The sequence below is a fragment of the Bos indicus x Bos taurus genome, chromosome 24 (genome assembly GCF_003369695.1).
Source record: "Bos indicus x Bos taurus breed Angus x Brahman F1 hybrid chromosome 24, Bos_hybrid_MaternalHap_v2.0, whole genome shotgun sequence".
NCBI lineage: Eukaryota > Metazoa > Chordata > Mammalia > Artiodactyla > Bovidae > Bos > Bos indicus x Bos taurus.
This window is the reverse complement of record NC_040099.1, coordinates 48,939,122-48,958,896: the sequence shown is the minus strand read 5'-3', so window position 1 is coordinate 48,958,896 and position 19,775 is coordinate 48,939,122. Positions and strand designations below refer to the sequence as shown.

Below are 19,775 nucleotides of genomic sequence, written 5' to 3'. Positions count from 1 at the left end.
AGAGAACAGTGCACTTGTTTAATTGACTTAGTGCCTAATAGTTAACATACATCCCAATTACATACATCTAAATCTGATACGAAACTTTGGTTTACTATTACTATTGCTAGTAAAAGTAACGATTTCTCGAGCTCCTTTTGCAGACAGGCATTGGTATTTTACATACACATTATCTTGTTTCCACTCTAATAGCTTTGCTGATAAAGAAATCAAGGTTTAGATCTTGCCTGTGATCACATGAGCAGTGGTAGAACAGGGATTCAAAGGCCAGTCAGGTTGACCACAGAGCCTTGCCTGTTAACTACTGTGCCATACTACTCCTCTTCCATATTCTGGCCAATTTCCCATAAAATTGGGGAATCATAAGAGTAATTGCTGCTGATTTGAATCCATAAGAATCTTTTTTGGTGTCTAGATTGAGGTGTAGCATACCTCAGTTATATTTGCAGTATTTCCAAATGAAAATAGCAAGTTAGCTTTTTGTTCCCTTTTGTAGATGTTAAATTCCTTACATATCTTGAAAATAGTGTCTTTGAGATGTTTCTATTTTATAAAACTAGACAGGATTCTGAACTCCAAGGTGTAAAGGACAAGGACTCCATTTTATTTTATAGCCTCAGAATCTGTTCCCAGTGCTTAATACTATGCTATTATGTCATGACATTGGCCTTCAGTTACTGTTTGTGAAGTCATTGTCTTCTGTGGTTATGTTCATTACTCTATTTCAATCAGTTGGGAGTCTGTTCTGTCAAATTTTGTTCAATTGTAGGATAGATTTGTTTATTCCCATCTAAAAATAATTGATAGAGATAGCATTAATTTTATGTTAGAGGGAACTTCTGTTTTAAAAATGCCTCAAGCATAAAATATAGTTTGGTTCTTAACATTAACAATTCAAAAAATTCATCCTATATTACTGCTATTTATTTTGATTTGCTAATTATAATTATCTGAAAAATAAAGTGGAGTGCTATTTAATGCTACTTGAGACAGTCTCTGTAAAGACCTTTTGCAAAAGCTTATTTGCCAGTGCTTTGCTAGAAATCTCACAGACAGCTAGATTTTCATGGCGTGAAGTTTGAAGACCATTAGTTGAGTTGGGGAGGGGGGCTTGTAAGATCACTGAGCTAATTGTTTTTTCAAATCTAAACAAGTAGAAAAATTTTACAATGACATTCCATAAACCAACACCTAAATTCTGCAGTGGATATTTTACTAAACTTGTTTTGTTACCTACCTATTTATCGCTAATGAAGAAGGAAACAGCAGCCTACTCCAGTATTCTTGCCTGGGAAATCCCATGGACAGAGGAGCCTGATGGGCTACAGCCCATGGCGTCGCAAGAGTTGGACGCGACTGAGCAACTGAACCACCACCATCATTCATCTCTGAGCTTCTATCAGTCCGTTACTGTCTTTTATACATTTCATAGTGAGTTGCCCAGGACCCATTATTTTAATAACAAACATGGTATTCCATTGTCCAGATGTACTATAATTTATTTAACCAGTCATCTACTGTTGTACATTTGCTTTTATGGCAGGCATAATGACCCTGAAGAAATTGTGTAAAGTGTCCATGCCCTAATCCCCAGAACCCATGGATTTGTTAAGTTACTTAAAAGGAACACCACCAAAGATGTAAGTTTATGAAGATAGGGAGATTAGTTTGGCTTATTCAGGTGGACCCAGTCGAAACATGTGAGCCCTAAAAAGCAGAGAACTTTATCCATCTGGAGCAGAAGACAGACTTTTAAAGGGGAAGTCCAAGAGATGCAAAGCTGAGAGGAATTTGACACAGCATTGCTGGTGTGAGATGGAAGGGGCAATGTGATTTGGGCAGTAGGAAGTTCCTAACAGAAATTCCTGGCTGATAGCCAGCAAGAAAATAGGAAACCCAGCTCTGCAGTCTTGAGGAACTGAATTTTGCCCACACCCTGAATGAGCTTGGAAGGGGATTCTCCTTCAGGGCCTCCAGATAAGTGCCTCATGCAGCTGATGCCTTGATTTTGGGCTCCTGAGACCAGAGCAGAGGAACCAACCAAACCTACATGAATCTCTGTAGAACAGCAAGATAAATCAGCATTGTTTTAAACTGTTAAATTTGTGATAGATTTATATGGCAGTAATAGAAAATGAATTCAGGGATAGTGAGGATTTTTTACTTTAATATAAACATTCACAAGGCTGAATCCTTTAGTACAGCCTTACTTATTTCCTTAGGATAAATTTCTAACATTAGAATTGCCGGGACCATGTTGTTTAGTCCGTAAGTCTGACTCTTTGTGACCCCATGGACTACAGCACCCCATGGGCTTCCATGGTGGCTCAAGTCGGTAAAGAATATATCTGCAATGCAGGAGACCCAGGTTCAGTCCCTCGGTCAGGAAGATACCTAGAGAAGGAAATGGCAACCTGCTCCAATATTCTTGCATAGGAAATCCTATGAACAGAGGAGCCAGGCAGGCTACAGTCCATGGGGTCACAGAGTCAGACACACCTTAGTGACTAAATCACCACAGGTCTCCCTGTCTTTCGCCATCTCCCAGAGTTTGCTCAAACTCACGTCCATTGAGTCAGTGGATCCCATCCAACCATCTCATCCTGTCACCTGCTTCTCCTCCTGCCTTCAGTCTTTCCCAGCATCAGGGTCTTTTTCAGTGAGTCAGCTCTTCCAATCAGGTGGCCAGAATACTGGAGATTCAGCTTCAGCATCAGTCCTTCCAATAAATATTCAGGGTTGATTTCTTTTAGGATTGACTGGTTTGATCTCCTTGTAGTCCAAGGGACTCTCAAGAGTCTTCTCCAACACCACAGTTCAAAAGCATCAATTCTTCAGCTCTCAGCCTTCTTTATGGTCCAACTCTCACATCCATACATGACTACTGGAAAAACCAAAGCTTTGACTATACGGACCTTTGTTGGCAAGGTGATGTCTCTGCTTTTTAATATGATGTCTGGGTTTGTCATGGCTTTTCTTCCAAGGAGCAAGCGTCTTTTAATTTTGTGGCTACAGTCATCATCCACAGTGATTTTGGAGCCCAAGAAAATAAAGTCTGTCACTGTTCCAGTATTTCCCCATCTGTCTGCCATGAAGTGATGGGACTGGATGCCATGATCTTATTTTGTGAATGTTGAATTTTAAGGCAACTTTTTCACTTCCTTTCACCTTCATCAAGAGGCTCTTTAGTTCCTCTTCACTTTCTGCCTTTAGGGTGATGTCATCTGCGTATGTGAGGTTACTGATATTTTTCCTGGCACTCTTGATTCCATCTTGTGATTCATCCAGTCTGACTTTTTGCATGATATACTGTGCATATAAGTTAAATAAGCAGGGTGACAATATACAGCCTTGACGTACTCCTTTCCCAATTTTCAACCAGTCTGTTGTTCCATGTCCGGTCTAACTGTTGCTTCTTGACCTGCATACACAGGTTTCACAGGAGGCAGGTAAGATAGTCTGGTATTCCTATCTCTTGAAGAATTTTCCACAGTTTGTTGTGATCGACACAAAGGCTTAATCATAGTGAAGCAAAAGTAGAAGTTTTTCTGGAATTCTCTAGCTTTTTCTTTGATCCAACGGATACTGGCAATTTAATCTCTGGTTCCTCTGCCTTTTCTAACTCAGCTTGTACATCTGGAAGTTCTCGGTTCACATAATGTTGAAGCCTGTCCTATGTATGTGCTCAGTCACTGCTGTTGCTGCTGCTGCTAAGTCGCTTCAGTCGTGTCCGACTCTGTGCGACCCCATAGACGGCAGCCCACCAGGCTCCCCTGTCCCTGGGATTCTCCTAGTCATGTCCAGTTCTTTGCAGCCCCATGGGCTATGGCCCACCAAGCTCCTCTGTCCATGGAATTCTCCAGGCAAGAATACTGAAGTGAATTTCCTCCTCCAGGACATCTTCCTGGCCCAGGGATTGAACCCATGTCTCCTGCAGCTCCTGCATTAACGGCCAGATTCTTTTAACACTGAGCCACCTGGAAAGCCCATGTTGAAGCAAGCCTAGCTTGAATGATTTTGAACATTATCTTGCTAGCATGTGAAATAAGTGCAATTGTGGGGTAGTTTTAACATTCTTGGTGTGGCCCTTCTTTGGGCTTGGAATAAAAACATACCTTTTCCAGTCCTGTGACCACTGCTGAGTTTTCCAAATTTGCTGGCATATTGAGTGCAGCACTATCACAGCATCATCTTTGAGGATTTGAAATAGCTCAGCTGAAATTCCATCACCTCCACTAACTTTTTTCGGAGTGATGCCTCCTAAGACCCACTTGACTTCATACACCAGGATGTCTGATTCTAGGTGAGTGACCACACCTTTGTGGTTATCTGGGTCATTAAGAACTTTTTTTGTACAGTTCTGTGTATTCTTGCCACTTCTTCTTAATATCTTCTGCTTCCGTTAGGACCATACCATTTCTGTCCTTTCTTGTGCCCATTTTTGCATGAAATGTTCCCTTGGTATCTGATTTTCTTGAAGAAATGTCTAGTCTTTCCCATGCTATTGTTTCTCTTTATTTCTTTGCATTGTTCACTTAAGAAGGCTTTCTTATCTCTCCTTGCTATTCTTTGGAACTCTGCATTTAGATGGATATGTCTTTCCCTTTCTCCTTTGCCTTTCACTTCTCAGCTATTTGTGAAGCCACCTCAGAAGACAGCCATTTTGCCGTTTGCATTTCTTTTTCTTGGGTATGGTTTTGATTACTGCCTCCCATACAGTGTTACAAACCTCCATCCATAGTTCTTCAGGTGCTCTATCAGAGCTAATCCCTTGAATCTATTATTTGTCAGTTCCACTGTATAATTGTAAGAAATTTGATTTAGGTCATACCTAAATTCTCTATTTTCTTCAGTATGAGTCTGAATTTTGCAATAAGTGGCTCATGATCTGACCCACAGTCAGCTCCCAGTTTTGTTTTTGCTGACTGTATAGAGCTTCTCCATCTTGGACTGCAAAGAACATAATCAGTCTGATTTTGGTATTGACCATCTGGTGATGTCCATGTGTAGAGACATCTCTTGTGTTCTTGAAAGAGGGTGTTTGCTGTAACCAGTGGGTTCTCCTGGCAAAACTCTGTTAGCTTTTGCCCTGCTTCAGTTTGTACTCCAAGGCCAGACTTGCCTGTTACTTTTGCATTCCAATCCCCTATGATGTAAAAGACATCTTTTTTGGTGTTAGTTCTAGAAGGTCTTGTAGGTTTTATAGAACCATTCAACTTAAGCTTTTTTGACAGTAATTGGGGCATAGACTTGGGTTATTATGATGTTGAATGGTTTGCCTTGGAAACATACGGAGATCATTCTGTCATTTTTGAGGTTGCACCCAAGTACTACATTTCAGATTCTTTTGTTGACCATGAGGGCTGCTCCTTTTCTTCTCAGGGATTCTTGCCCATAGTACAGATACAGTGGTCATCTGAACTATATTCAACTATTCCTGTCCATTTTAGTTCACTGATTGCTAAAATGTTGATGTTCACTCTTGCCATCTCCTGGTTAACCACTTCCAATTTACCTTGATTCATGGACCTAACATTCCAGGTTCCTATGCAATATTGTTGTTTACAACATTAGACTTTACTTTTACCACCAGACACATCTACAACTGGGTGTCGTTTCCACTTGGCTCAGAGTCTTTATTCCTTCTGGAGCTATTTCTTGGCTCTTTACCAGTAACATATTGTACACCTGCCAAACTGGGGGCTCATCTTTCAGTGTCATATCTTTTTGCCTTTTCATACTGTTCATGGGGTTCTCAAGGCAAAAATGCTGACGTGGTTTGCCATTGCCTTCTCCAGTGGACCACGTTTTGTCAGAATTCTCCACCATGACTGGTCGATCTTGGGTGGCCCTGTACAACGTGGCTCATAGTTTCATTGAGTTTCACAGAGCTGTGATCCATGTGATCATTTTGGTTAGTTTTCTGTGATTGTGATTTTCATTCTGTCTTCCCTTTGATAGATGAGGATAAGAGACTTGTGTAGGCTTCCTGATGGAAGGGATTGGCTGTAGGAAAAACTTGCTCTGGTGGGTAGGACAATGCTCAGTAAATCTTTAGTCCAGTTTTATGCTAATGGGTGGGACTGCACTCCCTGCCTGTACTTTGGCTTGAGTCTGCAGTCTCTATTAGGGCTGCCATACTCTATGGTGGGCTAATGGCACCCTCCTCCAAGAGGACTTATGCCAACATGCTATGCTTCCCAGGACTGCTGCTGCCGTCGTCCCTGACCCTTTGGCAGGCTGCTGTCGACCCACACCTCTGCCAGAGACTACCAAACACAGGCAAATCTGGCTCAATCTCTTGTGGGGTTGCTGCGCCTTTCACCTGGGTCCTGGTGTGCACAGGGTTTTGTTTGTGCCCTCCAGGAGTCTCTGTTTCCCCAGTCCTGTGAAAATTCTGTAATCAGATCCTGCTGACCTTCATAGTCAGATTCCGTGGAGATTTCCAGTCCCTTTGTTGGATCTCCAAATTGGGAAGTCTCTTCTGTGGCCTAGGACCTTCGCAACAGCGTGAGAACTCTTTGGTGTATTCGTTCTTCAGTTTGTGGATCACCCACCAGGTGGCTATATGATAAGGCTAATGGCGAACTCCTCCAAGAGGACTCAGGCCACACATTGCGCCTCCCAGGACTGCTGCTGCCTGTGCCCTTGTCCCTGTAGCAGGCTACTGCTGACCCACACCTCCGCAGAAGACCTTTAAACACTCGCAGGCAGGCCTGGCTCAGTCTCTTATGGGGGGTCACTGGTCCTTTCCCTGGGTCTTAGTGCACACAGTTCTGCTTGTGCCCTCCAACAGTCTCTGGCGGGCATGAGGTTTGATTTTAACATGATTGCACCCCTCTTACTGGCTCATTGAAGCTTCTCTTTTGTCCTTGGACAAGGGGTATCTTCTTTTGGTGGGTTCCAACATCCTCCTGTCGATGGTTGTTCAGCAGCGAGATGCGATTTTGGTGTTCCCACAGGAGACGATGAGCACACGTCATTCTACTCTGTCTTGGGGCTTAGTCCCCAGCATCTACCAGATCATATGTTCTGTTTTACTTATGGGTCATATCACTTATTTTGTGTATCTTATAATTTTGTATTCAATGCCAAACATTGTGTCTGGCATTGAATAGAAACAGAATCTGAAGCAAAAATTATGACTGTAAAAGGGCACACCTCTGCTGCTAGGCTGCCAATATGGAGTTGGATCCTTCCGGTTAGGACCCGAGTTGAGTTTGGGTTTTGTATCTTCATTGTACCACCAACTTCAACTTCCCGCAGCAGTTGTTACCTGTGTTTAAAGAATGGGTCTGCGTTTTGTGGGTTTTTTCCAGTATTCCTTTACCATACTCTGCTTTCAGCAGTCCATGTAGTGGAGTTAGAGAAGAGAAGGAGTATTTTCTATTGTCCTGGTCCAGCCTTAATCTTGGGGAGTCCTTAGTTGCACCTGGGTCTTGGAGGTAGGGCTTTCTCAGCATCTCTGCCTCTCCTCCCCTTGGCAATCAAATTGCCTAATATCTGTGGTGGGCCTTGAGTGGGAGTTGAGTGCCCCTTTCCCAGTGATAGTAGACATCCTCTTGGTATTGGTAGAGGCATGAGATCCTGGTCCCAACCTCCAGTGTTAGGTTTTTGTTTCTGTCCCTTCGGCCAGAATGGATCTTTGCCTACGTCCTCGGGATAAGAGGGTTATTGTTTCTCATTCAGGAGCAGTTGGGTTTTGTTCCTACTTCTCCCCTAGAAACAGTGAAAATTTGCGTGTGCTCTAGGCTAAAAGGGTTTGCTCCTCCAATAGCTTAAGGCTTTTGCTTAGCATGTGAAGAAAGTCTGGGAAGGTGCAAAGTCTTGGTGCCTGCCTGCAGCTGCAACTGGTCACCTTCTGTAAGCCTGAGCCAAATGGAGGAGCTCCTGAGCGCCTGGTCGAGGCCGGTGGAAGAGAACTTTTGGGTGAGTGCAGACTTCACTGGATCTGAGGCTGTCTCTCGCTTTGCAGACTGACACACTAGACCACACTGAGCGGTTAAGAATTCATTAAAATTGTAGCTGATTTCTTCTTACCCGCTTCTGTGGAGACCACCTGTTCTGCCTGTGCTTGGCCAAAAGCGAGGGAGTGCTTGTCTTCCTTCCTTCCTTAGAGGGGCTTGTCCCTCTTGGGAATTCATTTCTCTTGATTGCCTTGCAGAATCATTTTCTGATGGCCTTAAGAAGATTATTTGACTATTAAATTATCTGGCTATTCCTCCTTGTTACGGTAGGAGATGGCATTCTTTGCCGCTTTCCACATCCTAAGCAGAAGTCAATCTGGGTCTCTTAGTGCTTCCGTGCATTGCCCAAAGTGCCCATTTGTTTTATATTTGAGACCCAGAAAGGGACTTGTCCAGTTGATAGCAAAACTGAGACAAGAACCCACGTTAGAGCTTCTCTCTGTTAACTTGTAGCTACCTCTTTTTTTCCTTTTTCCCTTTTTTTAAACATCAGAGCTACAGCTCTCTTATGTGTGATGCTTTACTGCCTTTCTTAGCACTACCCATCCTTCTCCCCAAGAAAGAATGAAAAAAGAACACCAAGCATCTGAGGTCTCTGATGTTTGTGTGAAATCCCTAACCTAGAGTTTAGCGATTATTTCCCTTCTATGTATTAACAATATCAAAGATAATTAACAAATACTACAAAAAAGTGAGTTATAGAAGAATCAGTAGATTCCCTGGTTTAGACACTGACTGTTTTCGAACTTAGCCCTATGCATTTTTATTCTCAAAGTTTGTTTTGTTTTGTCTTTTCCCTTTCTAAGTGAACAGTGACACTTAGGTGCCACAGTAATCTAAAGTAAATTCTAAATTTTACTGAAGTTTGAGGTCACTGTAAAGATTTTTCTACTATGAGTTAACATTTTTGGTTAGTCTAATAAAATTTGCTTTCTGAATTCAGTATTTTCTGCATTCTTTATGGAAATTAAGACTTAAGACTAGGAAGGGATTTTTAAAATCTCACAAGCACTTATTTTCGCAAATAAAAAACTGCAACTCAGGTTAAGTGGCTCCTTAAACTCACATAGCTAGTTACTGGCAGAATTCGGATGGAGCTGGGACTCTCATATCTCAAAGTGGGGTGATAGGAAGCACTCAGTAAACTGTCAAAGTCATTTTAAAAAAAGCAGTACATCTTCCTAGAGAATTATTTTACTTAGATGTTACTTTTATAGGATCTGGAAGGCCATTGGTTTGATAATAAACAATGTATTTTGGAGAAGAGCAGACGTGAATACTAATCCTTAATATAAAATATTTCTGTTTCAAAAAAAATTACTGATTTGGCTGTGTCAGGTCTTAGTTGCGGCACCCCGAATCTTCACTGTATCGTGAGGGATCTTTTGTCGTGGCACTCAGGTTCTCCAGTTGTGGCGTACGGGCTCCAGAGCACGCCGACTCAATAGATGTAGCCCTCTGCCTTGGTTGCTCTGCGGTATGTGGGATTTTAGTGACCCAACCAGGGATAGAACCCGTGTCCCCTGCGTTGCAAAGTGGATTCTTAACTACTGGAGCACCAGGGAAGTCCCAAAACACTGCATTTTTAAGAACAAAATGGAAAACTCCAAGCTCAGGGGGCTTCTTTGGTGGTCCAGTGGTTAAGACTCTGCACTCCCAGTGCAGGGGGCCTGGGTTCGATCCCTGGTCAGGGAACTAAGATCCTGCATGCTACATGGCATGGCCTAAATGAATTAATTAATATTTCCTTGTTTTAAAAAAAGCTCCATGTGTGTTTCCTCTCTTCTGCCAACGGGAGGGCCGGGGGAGGGGTGAGAAGCACAGTTCCACACCCCAGTGCTGCCCAGTGTGAGTAGCCGGCTAAGGTAGACACTTGTTGGGGGGCTGCAGCCTAGCTGGATTTCAATCAGCACATTCCTTTTTTGGAGTTCTTTGGCTGTTTTCCAGGTGTGCAAAAACATGTAAAGTTAACCCATGTCCCCGGGCAGTCACCATTATCTTGCTTTCCCGCCACCAGTAAGCATGCTGTAAATAACAGGCTTCCCAGGATTCTAGTTTAGGCTCATGGGCCACATTCAGACCCGGCCCAAGGGATGAAGAAAACGACCACTTCATTTTACCCAAGACAGTGGTGCCAGACCTCAGCCTTCAGCCTTCTTCAGCCTCAGCCTTCTCCCCCCCTGCCCCCCACGTTATTAATGGTTCACATCATTTCCTCTGATCGCAGGATTATTCTTCAGCTGTAATTCTGTATGTAGTAGAAAGCTAGTTCTTGCTGTCAGAATCTCTATATTCTGGGACAATTCCAGTTCTGGCTGGAAATAGCATGGTCACAAAGCTTTTCAGCAGTGTGCCAGTGAATTTTAACAACAGAGAGATAGCAAGATTCCATCACTGAATGACTAGCTTTGAAGGCCATTTGCACGTTAACTTTAAAAAAAAAGAGTCTTTCCTGTAGCTTCCGCCCCACTCTCCCCCACTTTGGCCAAGTCCCATTAATTTTGTTGAAGGTTTTTATTTTCTGCTGAAAATGCAGGAAATTTAGACAACTCTTTTGGAATCCCCCCAAAACTAATACAAACAAGATACATATGCTTCTCTTAAGGAAACTAAAAATAAATGATTTGGAACTATTTAACTGTATAAATTCCCTCTTAAAAGAAAAAGGAAGTTTATATAATGAAGCAGCCCTGACTGCTGCTGACAGGGTAAGGTGCTCCCACAGCTGCCAGCTTGTCCATTTGACATGAACTTACTACTTAGCACAGATCGTGCTCACCGTTCATTACCAGCATGTACAAAACCATCAGAACATCTGAAAAGGGCCGTTTTCTCAAGGCCCTTGTATTTACATTTGAGATTTTCTGCAATAAAATAAGCCTGGCCTTTTTTTTTTTTTTTGAGAAGAAAGTCTGTTTGACGTGGGATCCATTCCTGGCATGGAAGTTGTATGTACTAAAAAGAAAATACCATGAATGAAAAAGACACAATATTCTCCACGTATTTTGCTGCTCTACCAATGAACCATCTGATTTTATCTCTGACAAAGCTAATTTTGGTTAGTTTTTGGAAATGTGTCTTTTAAAAAAAAGAAAACATGTCTTTTTAAAAAACTTTATTTTATTCCATAAATGTTAACTATATAAATGTAATTTATACACTTCCCTAAAGGACTAGTTTTGTAAATTAATAAAAATGGGATTTAGCACATATCTAAAGCTAAGAGATGTGATTCTTTGCACTTACAACATTTGCATTAATTTATCCACTTTGGAAAGGCAGTTATCTTTATGTTCTTTCTGTAATAGTATTTAAAATTTAAATGATTTATAGAGTTACATGTTAAAATAGGTATTATCAGAAAATTTATAATCAACCACTCCCTAATTTAAGCTTATTTTTAATTTCTGAATTACATTCAATTTCTCATTTTTGTTTTGTAATTGCTTTGCAACATTAAAATATACAGTATGCTTTCTAGCGTGAGTGACAATATGGCAAAATATGATATTGTATAAAATGTCTTTGCTCTAGTTCCTTTAATTATATTTTCAGTCAATTTTAGTAATGTCAGAAAAACTTTGTTCTTGACATTTAATTTATAAATCTGCAGCTGAAAACAATCTTTGAAAGATAGCATTAGAATTAGAACTTGTCACAGAAACAGTTAAAAAAGGAAGTAAAATACCTAGTAATTCCTTTAAGTATAAGAGAATTAGTATAACTTCTAAGGAGCCTCAGTCAGACTGATGAATGTAAATTGAAACCTAATGTGGAGTATACTTATTGAGGTAGTTTCCAGTTTATTCTATACCTGACTTGGGGATAAAATAAATGATCAGTAGTTTGGTTTGGGTTTAAATGAGCAGGTACCTGTTTGGGGGTTGAGTATATTATCCTGTTTGTTGTAGCAAATTATTTAATAAAACATCGAGAATAAATTATCAATATGTTTGAAAGCAGAAAGTGTAAGCTATCAATAGGTAATTCGTTTTTTATATTTAAGTTTATTATATTAGGACTTAAGGGTCCTAATGTTATATGTAACATAAATGGGTACAGAATACTTAGGAACATGAAATTCTGCAGAAAGCTAATGTTTTGACTTGTATTACTATGATAGTCATACTGTCTCACTGGGTTGCTCTTAGATGAGAGAAACTTGAGAGAAAATTCTGAACTCAGAGTTCCTTTCTCCTCTTCTAATTCAAGTAGCAATGTAAGATGAAAATACAATCAAGAGAACTATAATCACAATTATGTTGTCAGTTCCCAATATGAAGGCTAATCCCTTTTCTTTGCTCCAAACACATAAAAGTAATAGATGAACCATAACTAGAAAAAAAAAAACCTTGAAACCATATAGCCTCACCCTAAAATGAGAGAGGGAACTTCTTGATCAACGAGAAATAGAAAAAGCACTCGAAGCAGATAGCAGGGTCTGAAGCTGTGAGGCTGCCAAGCTTCTTGTCTGGAAGGAGGCAGGAGTGGCTGGGAGCTCAGCTGCTGCAAGGCAGGCACAGCACTCAGGGGCCCTTGGGAGGCAGCACGGTAGTGCCGGGTTCCCTGCTAGAAACTAAGAGGTAGAATAGACCCCTTACTGAAAAGAGCCTGAGTAGAGGCACTAATGATGACCCTTAAGTTCTGTGTCTAGGAAGGTAGGAAAACCCAGAACCAGCCTCACTCTGGAACCTTGAGCCTATTGTGAGGGGATGTGGCTTGGTGACAGACCTTGCTTATCCTGCCTTTAATGTGATTGCATGGCAGCAGCCCTGATAAACCAATGATGAGACCTCATTTCAGACTGGGAGCTCTAGAAAGCTACTGCATGACCTGTAGGCGTGGGGGGATTAAGCCATACTAAGTGAGCCTACATAACCAAAATTCCAAAATATATGCTAAAATCTAACTTAATACTAAGAAAGACAGCCAACATAGTCATGATCATGTTTAAGGTAAGTTTATCCAAAAAGAAGCAAAAATTAATAGGATAATGTTGAAAGTACTCAAGTATTTTTAATATCCTCAAAGATAAATGAAGGATATAGTATTTGTTAAGAATAAATAAATATAAAAATGATGAAATGAAACAAGAACATGACTCAGAACTATTTCATTAGAAAGCTTAGAATGAAAAATATAGTCATTAGATTTGAAAGCTCAGTAGACAAATTCTAAACTGGGCAGTATCAAAGACGGTTAGTAAACTGTAAGATAATGAGAAAAAATTATCCAAATTATCTTTGTGGAAGAGACTAGGTTGTCAGATGGAAAGAACACTCTGAATACTAAGCAGGATAAATAAAGATAAATCAACACTGAAACACATGGTTGTGAAACTCAAGAGTGTTAAAGAATGAAAAATAAATCTTAAAGGCTATCAAAATGCTTTTCCACAGGGCAGCAGTAGTTAGGTTTGTATAATAAACTGCTCAAAGCCAAAAACAGATGCCAGAATCAAGTGAACACGTATCTTTTAAGTTTGTAAAGAAGTAACTAATTCTATACCCAGATGAGATACAAGAGTGAATGTAAAATAAAGACATATTTCAACCACGCTAGGACTGAAAGAGTTTATTATCCATGGACTTCACTGAAAGCACTATTAAAGGATGTACTTCAAATAGAAGAAAAGTTTACCTGTAGAGAAGCGGAATGCAAGAACTAGTGGTGTGCACTGAAATCCATATGTCAACTTAGTTAACCGCTGACTTTTTGTTCAGATGCTCAGTCCTATCCGACTCTTTGTGACCCAGTGGACTGCAGCATGCCAAGCTTCCCTGTCCTTCACCATCTCCCGGAGTTTGTTCAAACTCATGTTCATCGAGTCAGTGATGCCATCCAACCATCTCATCCTCTGTTATCCCCTTCTCCTCCTGCCTTCAATCTTCTCCAGCATCAGGGTCTTTTCCAGTGAGTTGGCTCTTCACATCAAATGGCCAAAGTATTGGAGTTTCAGCTTCAGCATCAGTCCTTCCAGTGAATATTCAGGATCAATTTCCTTTAGGATTGACTGGTTTGATCTCCTTGCTTTCCAAGAGACTCTTAAGAATCTTCTCCAGCTCCACAGTTCTAAAGAATCAGTTCTTTGGTGCTCAGACTTTTTTATTGTCCAGCTCTCACATCTGTACAGGACTACCAGAAAAACCATAGCTTTGACTATATGGACCTTTGTAGGCAAAGTAATGTCTCTGTTTCTAAATATGTTGTCTAGGTTTGTCATAGCTTGTCTTCCAAAGAGCAAGCGTATTTTAATTTCACAGCTGCAGTCACTGTCCACAGTGAATTTGGATCCCAAGAAAATAAAGTCTATCACTGTTTCCATTTTTTCCCCAACTATTTGCCATGAAGTGATGAGACTGGATGCCATGATCTTCGTTTTCCAAATGTTGAGTTTTAAGCCAGGTTTTTCACTCTTCTCTTTCACTTTCATCAAGAGGCTCTTTAGTTTCTCTTCACTTTCTGCCATAAGGATGGTATCATCTACACATCTCAGGTTATCGATATTTCTCCCTGCAATCTCGAGTCCAGCTTCTGCTTCATCCAGCCCAGCATTTCTCATGATGTACTCTGCATATAAGTTAAATAAGCAGGGTGACAGTATACAGCCTTGACATACTCCTTTCCCAATTTTGAACCAGTTCGTTGTTTCATGTCTGGTTCTAACTGTTGCTTCTTAAGCTGCATGCAGATTTCTCAGGAGACAAGTAAGGTGGCCTGGTATTCCCATCTCTGAAGAATTTTCCAGTTTGTTGTGATCTCTACAGTCAAAGGCTTCAGTGTAGTCAATGAAGCAGAAGTAGATGTTTTTCTGGAATGATCTTGCTTTTTCTGTGATCCAGTGGATGTTGGCAATTTGATCCCTCGTTCCTCTGCCTTTTCTAAATCCAGCGTGTACATCTGGAAGTTCTCAGTTTACATGCTGTTGAAGCTAGCTTGAAGGATTTTTAGCATTACATTGCTAGCATGTGAAATGAGTGCAGTTGTGTGGTAGTTTGAACATTATTTGGCATTTTCCCTTCTTTGAGATTGGAATGAAAACTGGCCTGAGTACTGATTTTTTTAAAACCAATTTATGGGTTTTTTTTAAAAACATGAAATTAAAAACCTAAGCAACTGTAACAAAACAAGGAAGAATGGGGTCAGCACTTTTCTGTTCAAGGAGAAGTTAAAGTGTATTAACCTCCTTTGATCTTGTTCAGGAGGTAAATAGCAATATTTTATCTTTTTTTTTAATTTATTTATTGGTTACAGTGGTCTTCGTTATTGCGTACAGGTTTTCTCTAGTTGCGGTGAGCAGAGGCTGTTCTCTACCTGCAGCATGTGGGCTTCTCATTGCAGTGGCTCCTCTCGTTACGGAGCAGGACTTTAGAGCACGTGGGCTTCAGTAGTTGCAGCTCGCGGGCTCCAAGGTGCAGGCTCAGGAGTTGTGGCACACAGGCTTAGCTGCCTCTCCGCAGCATGTGGGGTCTCCCACATGCTAGAACCCATGTCTCCTGTATTGGCAGGTGTTTCTTATCCACTGGGCCACTTTATCCCTTGCACATTGATTTTGCTTTCCTTTTTTTCTGTCCCATAAATGTTGATTTGTTGCTGGATGTTCTTAAAACAATACTGCTGCTGCTACTGCTAAGTCGCTTCAGTCGTGTCCAACTCTGTGCGACCCCATAGATGGCAGCCCACCAGGCTTCCCCGTCCCTGGGATTCTCCAGGCAAGAACACTGGAGTGGGTTGCCATTTCCTTCTCCAATGCAGGAAAGTGAAAAGTGAAAGTGAAGTCGCTCAGTCGTGTCTGACTCTAGTGACCCCATGGACTGCAGCCTACCAGGCTCCTCTGTCCATGGGGTTTTCTAGGCAAAAGTACTGGAGTGGGGTGCCATAAAACAATACAGGTGGAGGTAAATTGTATGGAAATAAGTATACCTTTTTGTGTGCTAGATCGGGGTGGTAAACTTTTCCACCAGAGTCCAGATAGTAAATATTTTTTATTTTGTAAGCCATGCAGTCTTAGATGCGAAGTGTATTTTACCTCATAATAAGTCATTCCTACTTTATTTTGATTAATAGTTCATGTTATATCTTTTTCCATTTTTTTACCTTCAATCTAACTTTATTTAAAGTGAGTTACATTTGAAGTTTCTTGTAGATAGCGTGTAGTTGCATCATGTATTTTTAATCCACTCTGTTGTTGTTCAGATCTTAATTGTTGTAATCTCTTTGCATGGATTTGCTCTAGACCCTTTACATACATAACTTACATAACTTGCTGCATCTAGTAGTGTTGACATTTTCCCAATTCAAATGAGAGGTAGAAAGTATCCTCTCTTTAAATTCCTTTGCTCTCCTTGGTTTATAATATAGTTGTCTTAGGTGTTCCTTTGCATCCATTGAGAGCCACATCAGTGTTACAATTTTTGCCCCAACTGTCAAACATAATTTAGAAAACTCAGAAGAAGGAAAGTGTCATATTCACCTATGTTTTTGCCTTCCATTGTTCTTTCTTTCAAGAGATGTGTTGATTACTTACCTTGAATTTTGCTCTATGTACTATTTCACATTCAGATTCCCAAAGACTATTACCTCTCAGGAAACAGAAACAAAACATTAGGCTGTTTATCTGTAAATATGAACATTGAATGACAGTGTAGAAAAGTGAGGTCATATTCCGAATTAGAAATTCTTCTTGGAATTGATAAGACTCTACTATCACTTTATATTGAGCAAGTTTAGTGATTTAAGGTGGTACACTGATAAGAGTACAGATGAGGATCTATTAATCAAAGCTCCAAATTTTCTTTTAGATTAGAAAGTCTAAAATTTATTAATGTGAAATTTATGATTATCACCATATTTAGTTCAAAAGTTATAACTCAAATCCTTTAGTAACTGATAAACTTAACTCTAAAAATTCTTGACAAAAATAATCTTGAAGAGTTCTTGTACATGATCTTTCCAATGCTGTTATAATTGTAAAGCAGTTGCCCTCATTCTAATTAATTCTATGTCAAGGAGGAAAATACTGACTCTTATGGGGATTTTCTTTCTTTATCAGGCACAAGACCTAAATGTCATTGAAGAAGTGATTCGAATGATGTTAGAGATCATCAACTCCTGCCTGACAAATTCTCTTCATCACAATCCAAACTTGGTATATGCGCTTCTTTACAAACGAGATCTCTTTGAACAATTTCGAACTCATCCTTCATTTCAGGATATCATGCAAAATATTGATCTGGTAAGTGTAAATGGAGATATTTACTGTTATTCTTTTTTAAACAGAGAAAGTTTAACAAAACTTGAAAAAAAAAAACCTACAATAGTCTCTTGAATTTTAACTGTATTTGCCATCTATTCCAACAATTGTCACCTTCCACATGTGTATATGTATTATATACAGACACATATATATATATACATGCACATATATGTCTTTAGGAGAATTGAGATCATATTTTATATCTTAATAGTTCTGGATTCTGCTATTTTTACTTAACACATTTTCCTGTGATATTAATTCTTTGAAAATCTCACATTCTAATAATATATAACCTCTATTTCATGGATCACAGCCTTGTCATGGCATGTCAAAGGGGCTTGAAGCTATGAGCCACTCTGTGCCAGGCCACCCAAGAGGAACAGGTCATAGTGCAGAGTTCTGACAAAACGTGGTCCACTGGAGGAGGAAATGGCAACCCACTCCAGTATTCTTGCTGGAGAAACCCACGGACATATGAAAGGGGAAGAAGATTTGACACCAGAAGCTGAGCCCTGCAGGTCGGAAGGTGTCCCGTATGCTACTGGGGTAGAATGGAGGGCAGTTACCAACAGCTTCAGAAAGAAGGAAGCAGCTGGGCCAAAGTGGAAACGACCCTCAGTTGTAGATGTGTCTGATGGGGAAAGTAAAGTCCAGTGCTATAAAGAATATATTTCTTAGGAACCTGAAATGTTAGGTCCATGAATCAAGGTAAACTGGACGTGATCGAGCAGGAGATGGCGAGAATGGACACTGACATCTTAGGAGTCAGTGAACTAAAATGGACGGGAATGCGGATTTAATTCAAACGACTGTTATATCTACTACCGTGGGCAAGAATTCCTTAGGAGAAATGGAATAGCCCTCATAGTCAACAAAAAAGTGAAACGCAGTACTAGGGTGCAACCTCAAAAGCGATAGAATGATCTCAGTTCATTTCCAAGGCAAACCATTCAACATTACAGTAATCCAAGTCTATGCCCCAACCACTGATGCTGAAGAAGCTGAAACTAACTGGTTCTGTGAAGACCTACAATAATTTTAGAAGTAACACCAAAAAAAGATGTCCTTTTCATCATAGGGGATCGCAGTGCAAAAGTAGGAAGTCAAGAGATGCCTGATATACAGGCAAGTTTGGCCTTGGGGTAACATTGTACGGGAACCAGTGACCTAAACCGTCCCAAAGGAAAAGAAATGCAAGAAGGCAAAGTGGTTGTCTGAGGAAGTTTTACAAATAGTTTAGGAAAAAAGATAAGCAAAAGGCAAAAGAGAAAGGAAAAGATAATACCAACTGAATGCAGAGTTCCAGAGAATAAAAAGAAGAGATAAGAAAGCCTTGTTAGGTGAACAGTGCAAAGAAATAGAGGAAAACAATAAAATGGGAAACACTAGAAATCTCTTCAAGAAAATTGGAGATATCAAGGGATATTTCATGCAAAGATGGACATGACAAAGGACAGAAATGGTAAGGACCTAACAGAAACAGAAGAGATTAAGAAGAAGTGGCAGGAATACGCATTGCTGCTGCTGCTGCTAAGTCGCTTCAGTTGTGTCTGACTCTGTGCAACCCCACAGACAGCAGCCCACCAGGTTCCACCATCCCCAAGACTCTCCAGGCAAGAACACACATTAGAACCATACAAAAAACATCTTACAGACCTGATTAACCACACTGGTGTGGTCACTCACCTGGAGCTGGACATCCTGGAATATGAAGTCAAGTGGGCCTTAAGTGGCAAAATTCCAGCTGAGCTATTTCAAATCCTAAAAGATGATGCCATTAAAGTCAATATGTCAGCAAGTTAGGAAAACTCAGCAGTGGCCACAAGATTGGAAAAGATCAGTTTTCATTCCAGTCCCAAAGAAGGGCAATGCCAAAGAATGTTCAAACTCCCATGCACTTGTGCTCATTTCACATGCAAATAAGGTAATGCTCAAAATCCTTCAGTTAGCTTCAGCAGTATGTGAACCGGGAACTTCCAGATGTACAAAATGGATTTAGAGAAGACAGAGGAACTAGAGATCAAATTGCCAACATTCATTGGATCATGGAGAAAGCAAGGGAGTTCCAGAAAAACATCTACTACTGCTTCATTGACTACCCTGAAGCCTCTGTGTGGATCACAGCAAACTGTGGAAAATTCTTAAAGAGTTGAAAATACCAGACCACCTTACCTGTCTCCTGAGAAACTTGTATGTGGATCAAGAAGCAAAAGTTAGAACCAGACATGGACGAATTGAATGGTTCAGAATTGGGAAAAGAGTATGACAAGACCGTATATTGTCATCCTGCTTATTTAACTTCTATGCTGAGTACATCATGCAAAATGTACACAAGCTGGAATCAAGGTCTCCAGGAGAAATATCAGCAACTTCAGATATGCAGTTGATACCACTCTAATGGCAGAAAGCAAAGAGGAACCAAAGAGCCTCTTGATGAGGGTGAAAGAGGAGAGTGAAAAACCTGGCTTAAAACTCAGCATTCAAAAAACTAAGATCATGGCACCTGGTCCCATCACTTCATGGCAAATAGATGGGGGGAAAGTGGAAATAGT

At 40.4% G+C, this 19,775-nt stretch overlaps 1 protein-coding gene across 3 annotated transcripts in view; it reads left to right on the top strand.

The window, feature by feature from the left end:
* The window catches only part of DYM (dymeclin), a 394,524-nt gene that overhangs the window by 293,909 nt on the left and 80,840 nt on the right, over window positions 1-19,775 (top strand). For all 3 annotated transcript variants that reach the window (XM_027526260.1, XM_027526261.1, XM_027526262.1), the window contains one exon: window positions 17,020-17,202. In XM_027526260.1, coding sequence (XP_027382061.1) covers window positions 17,020-17,202 — 183 coding nt within the window. The remainder of the gene's footprint in view (window positions 1-17,019; window positions 17,203-19,775) is intronic.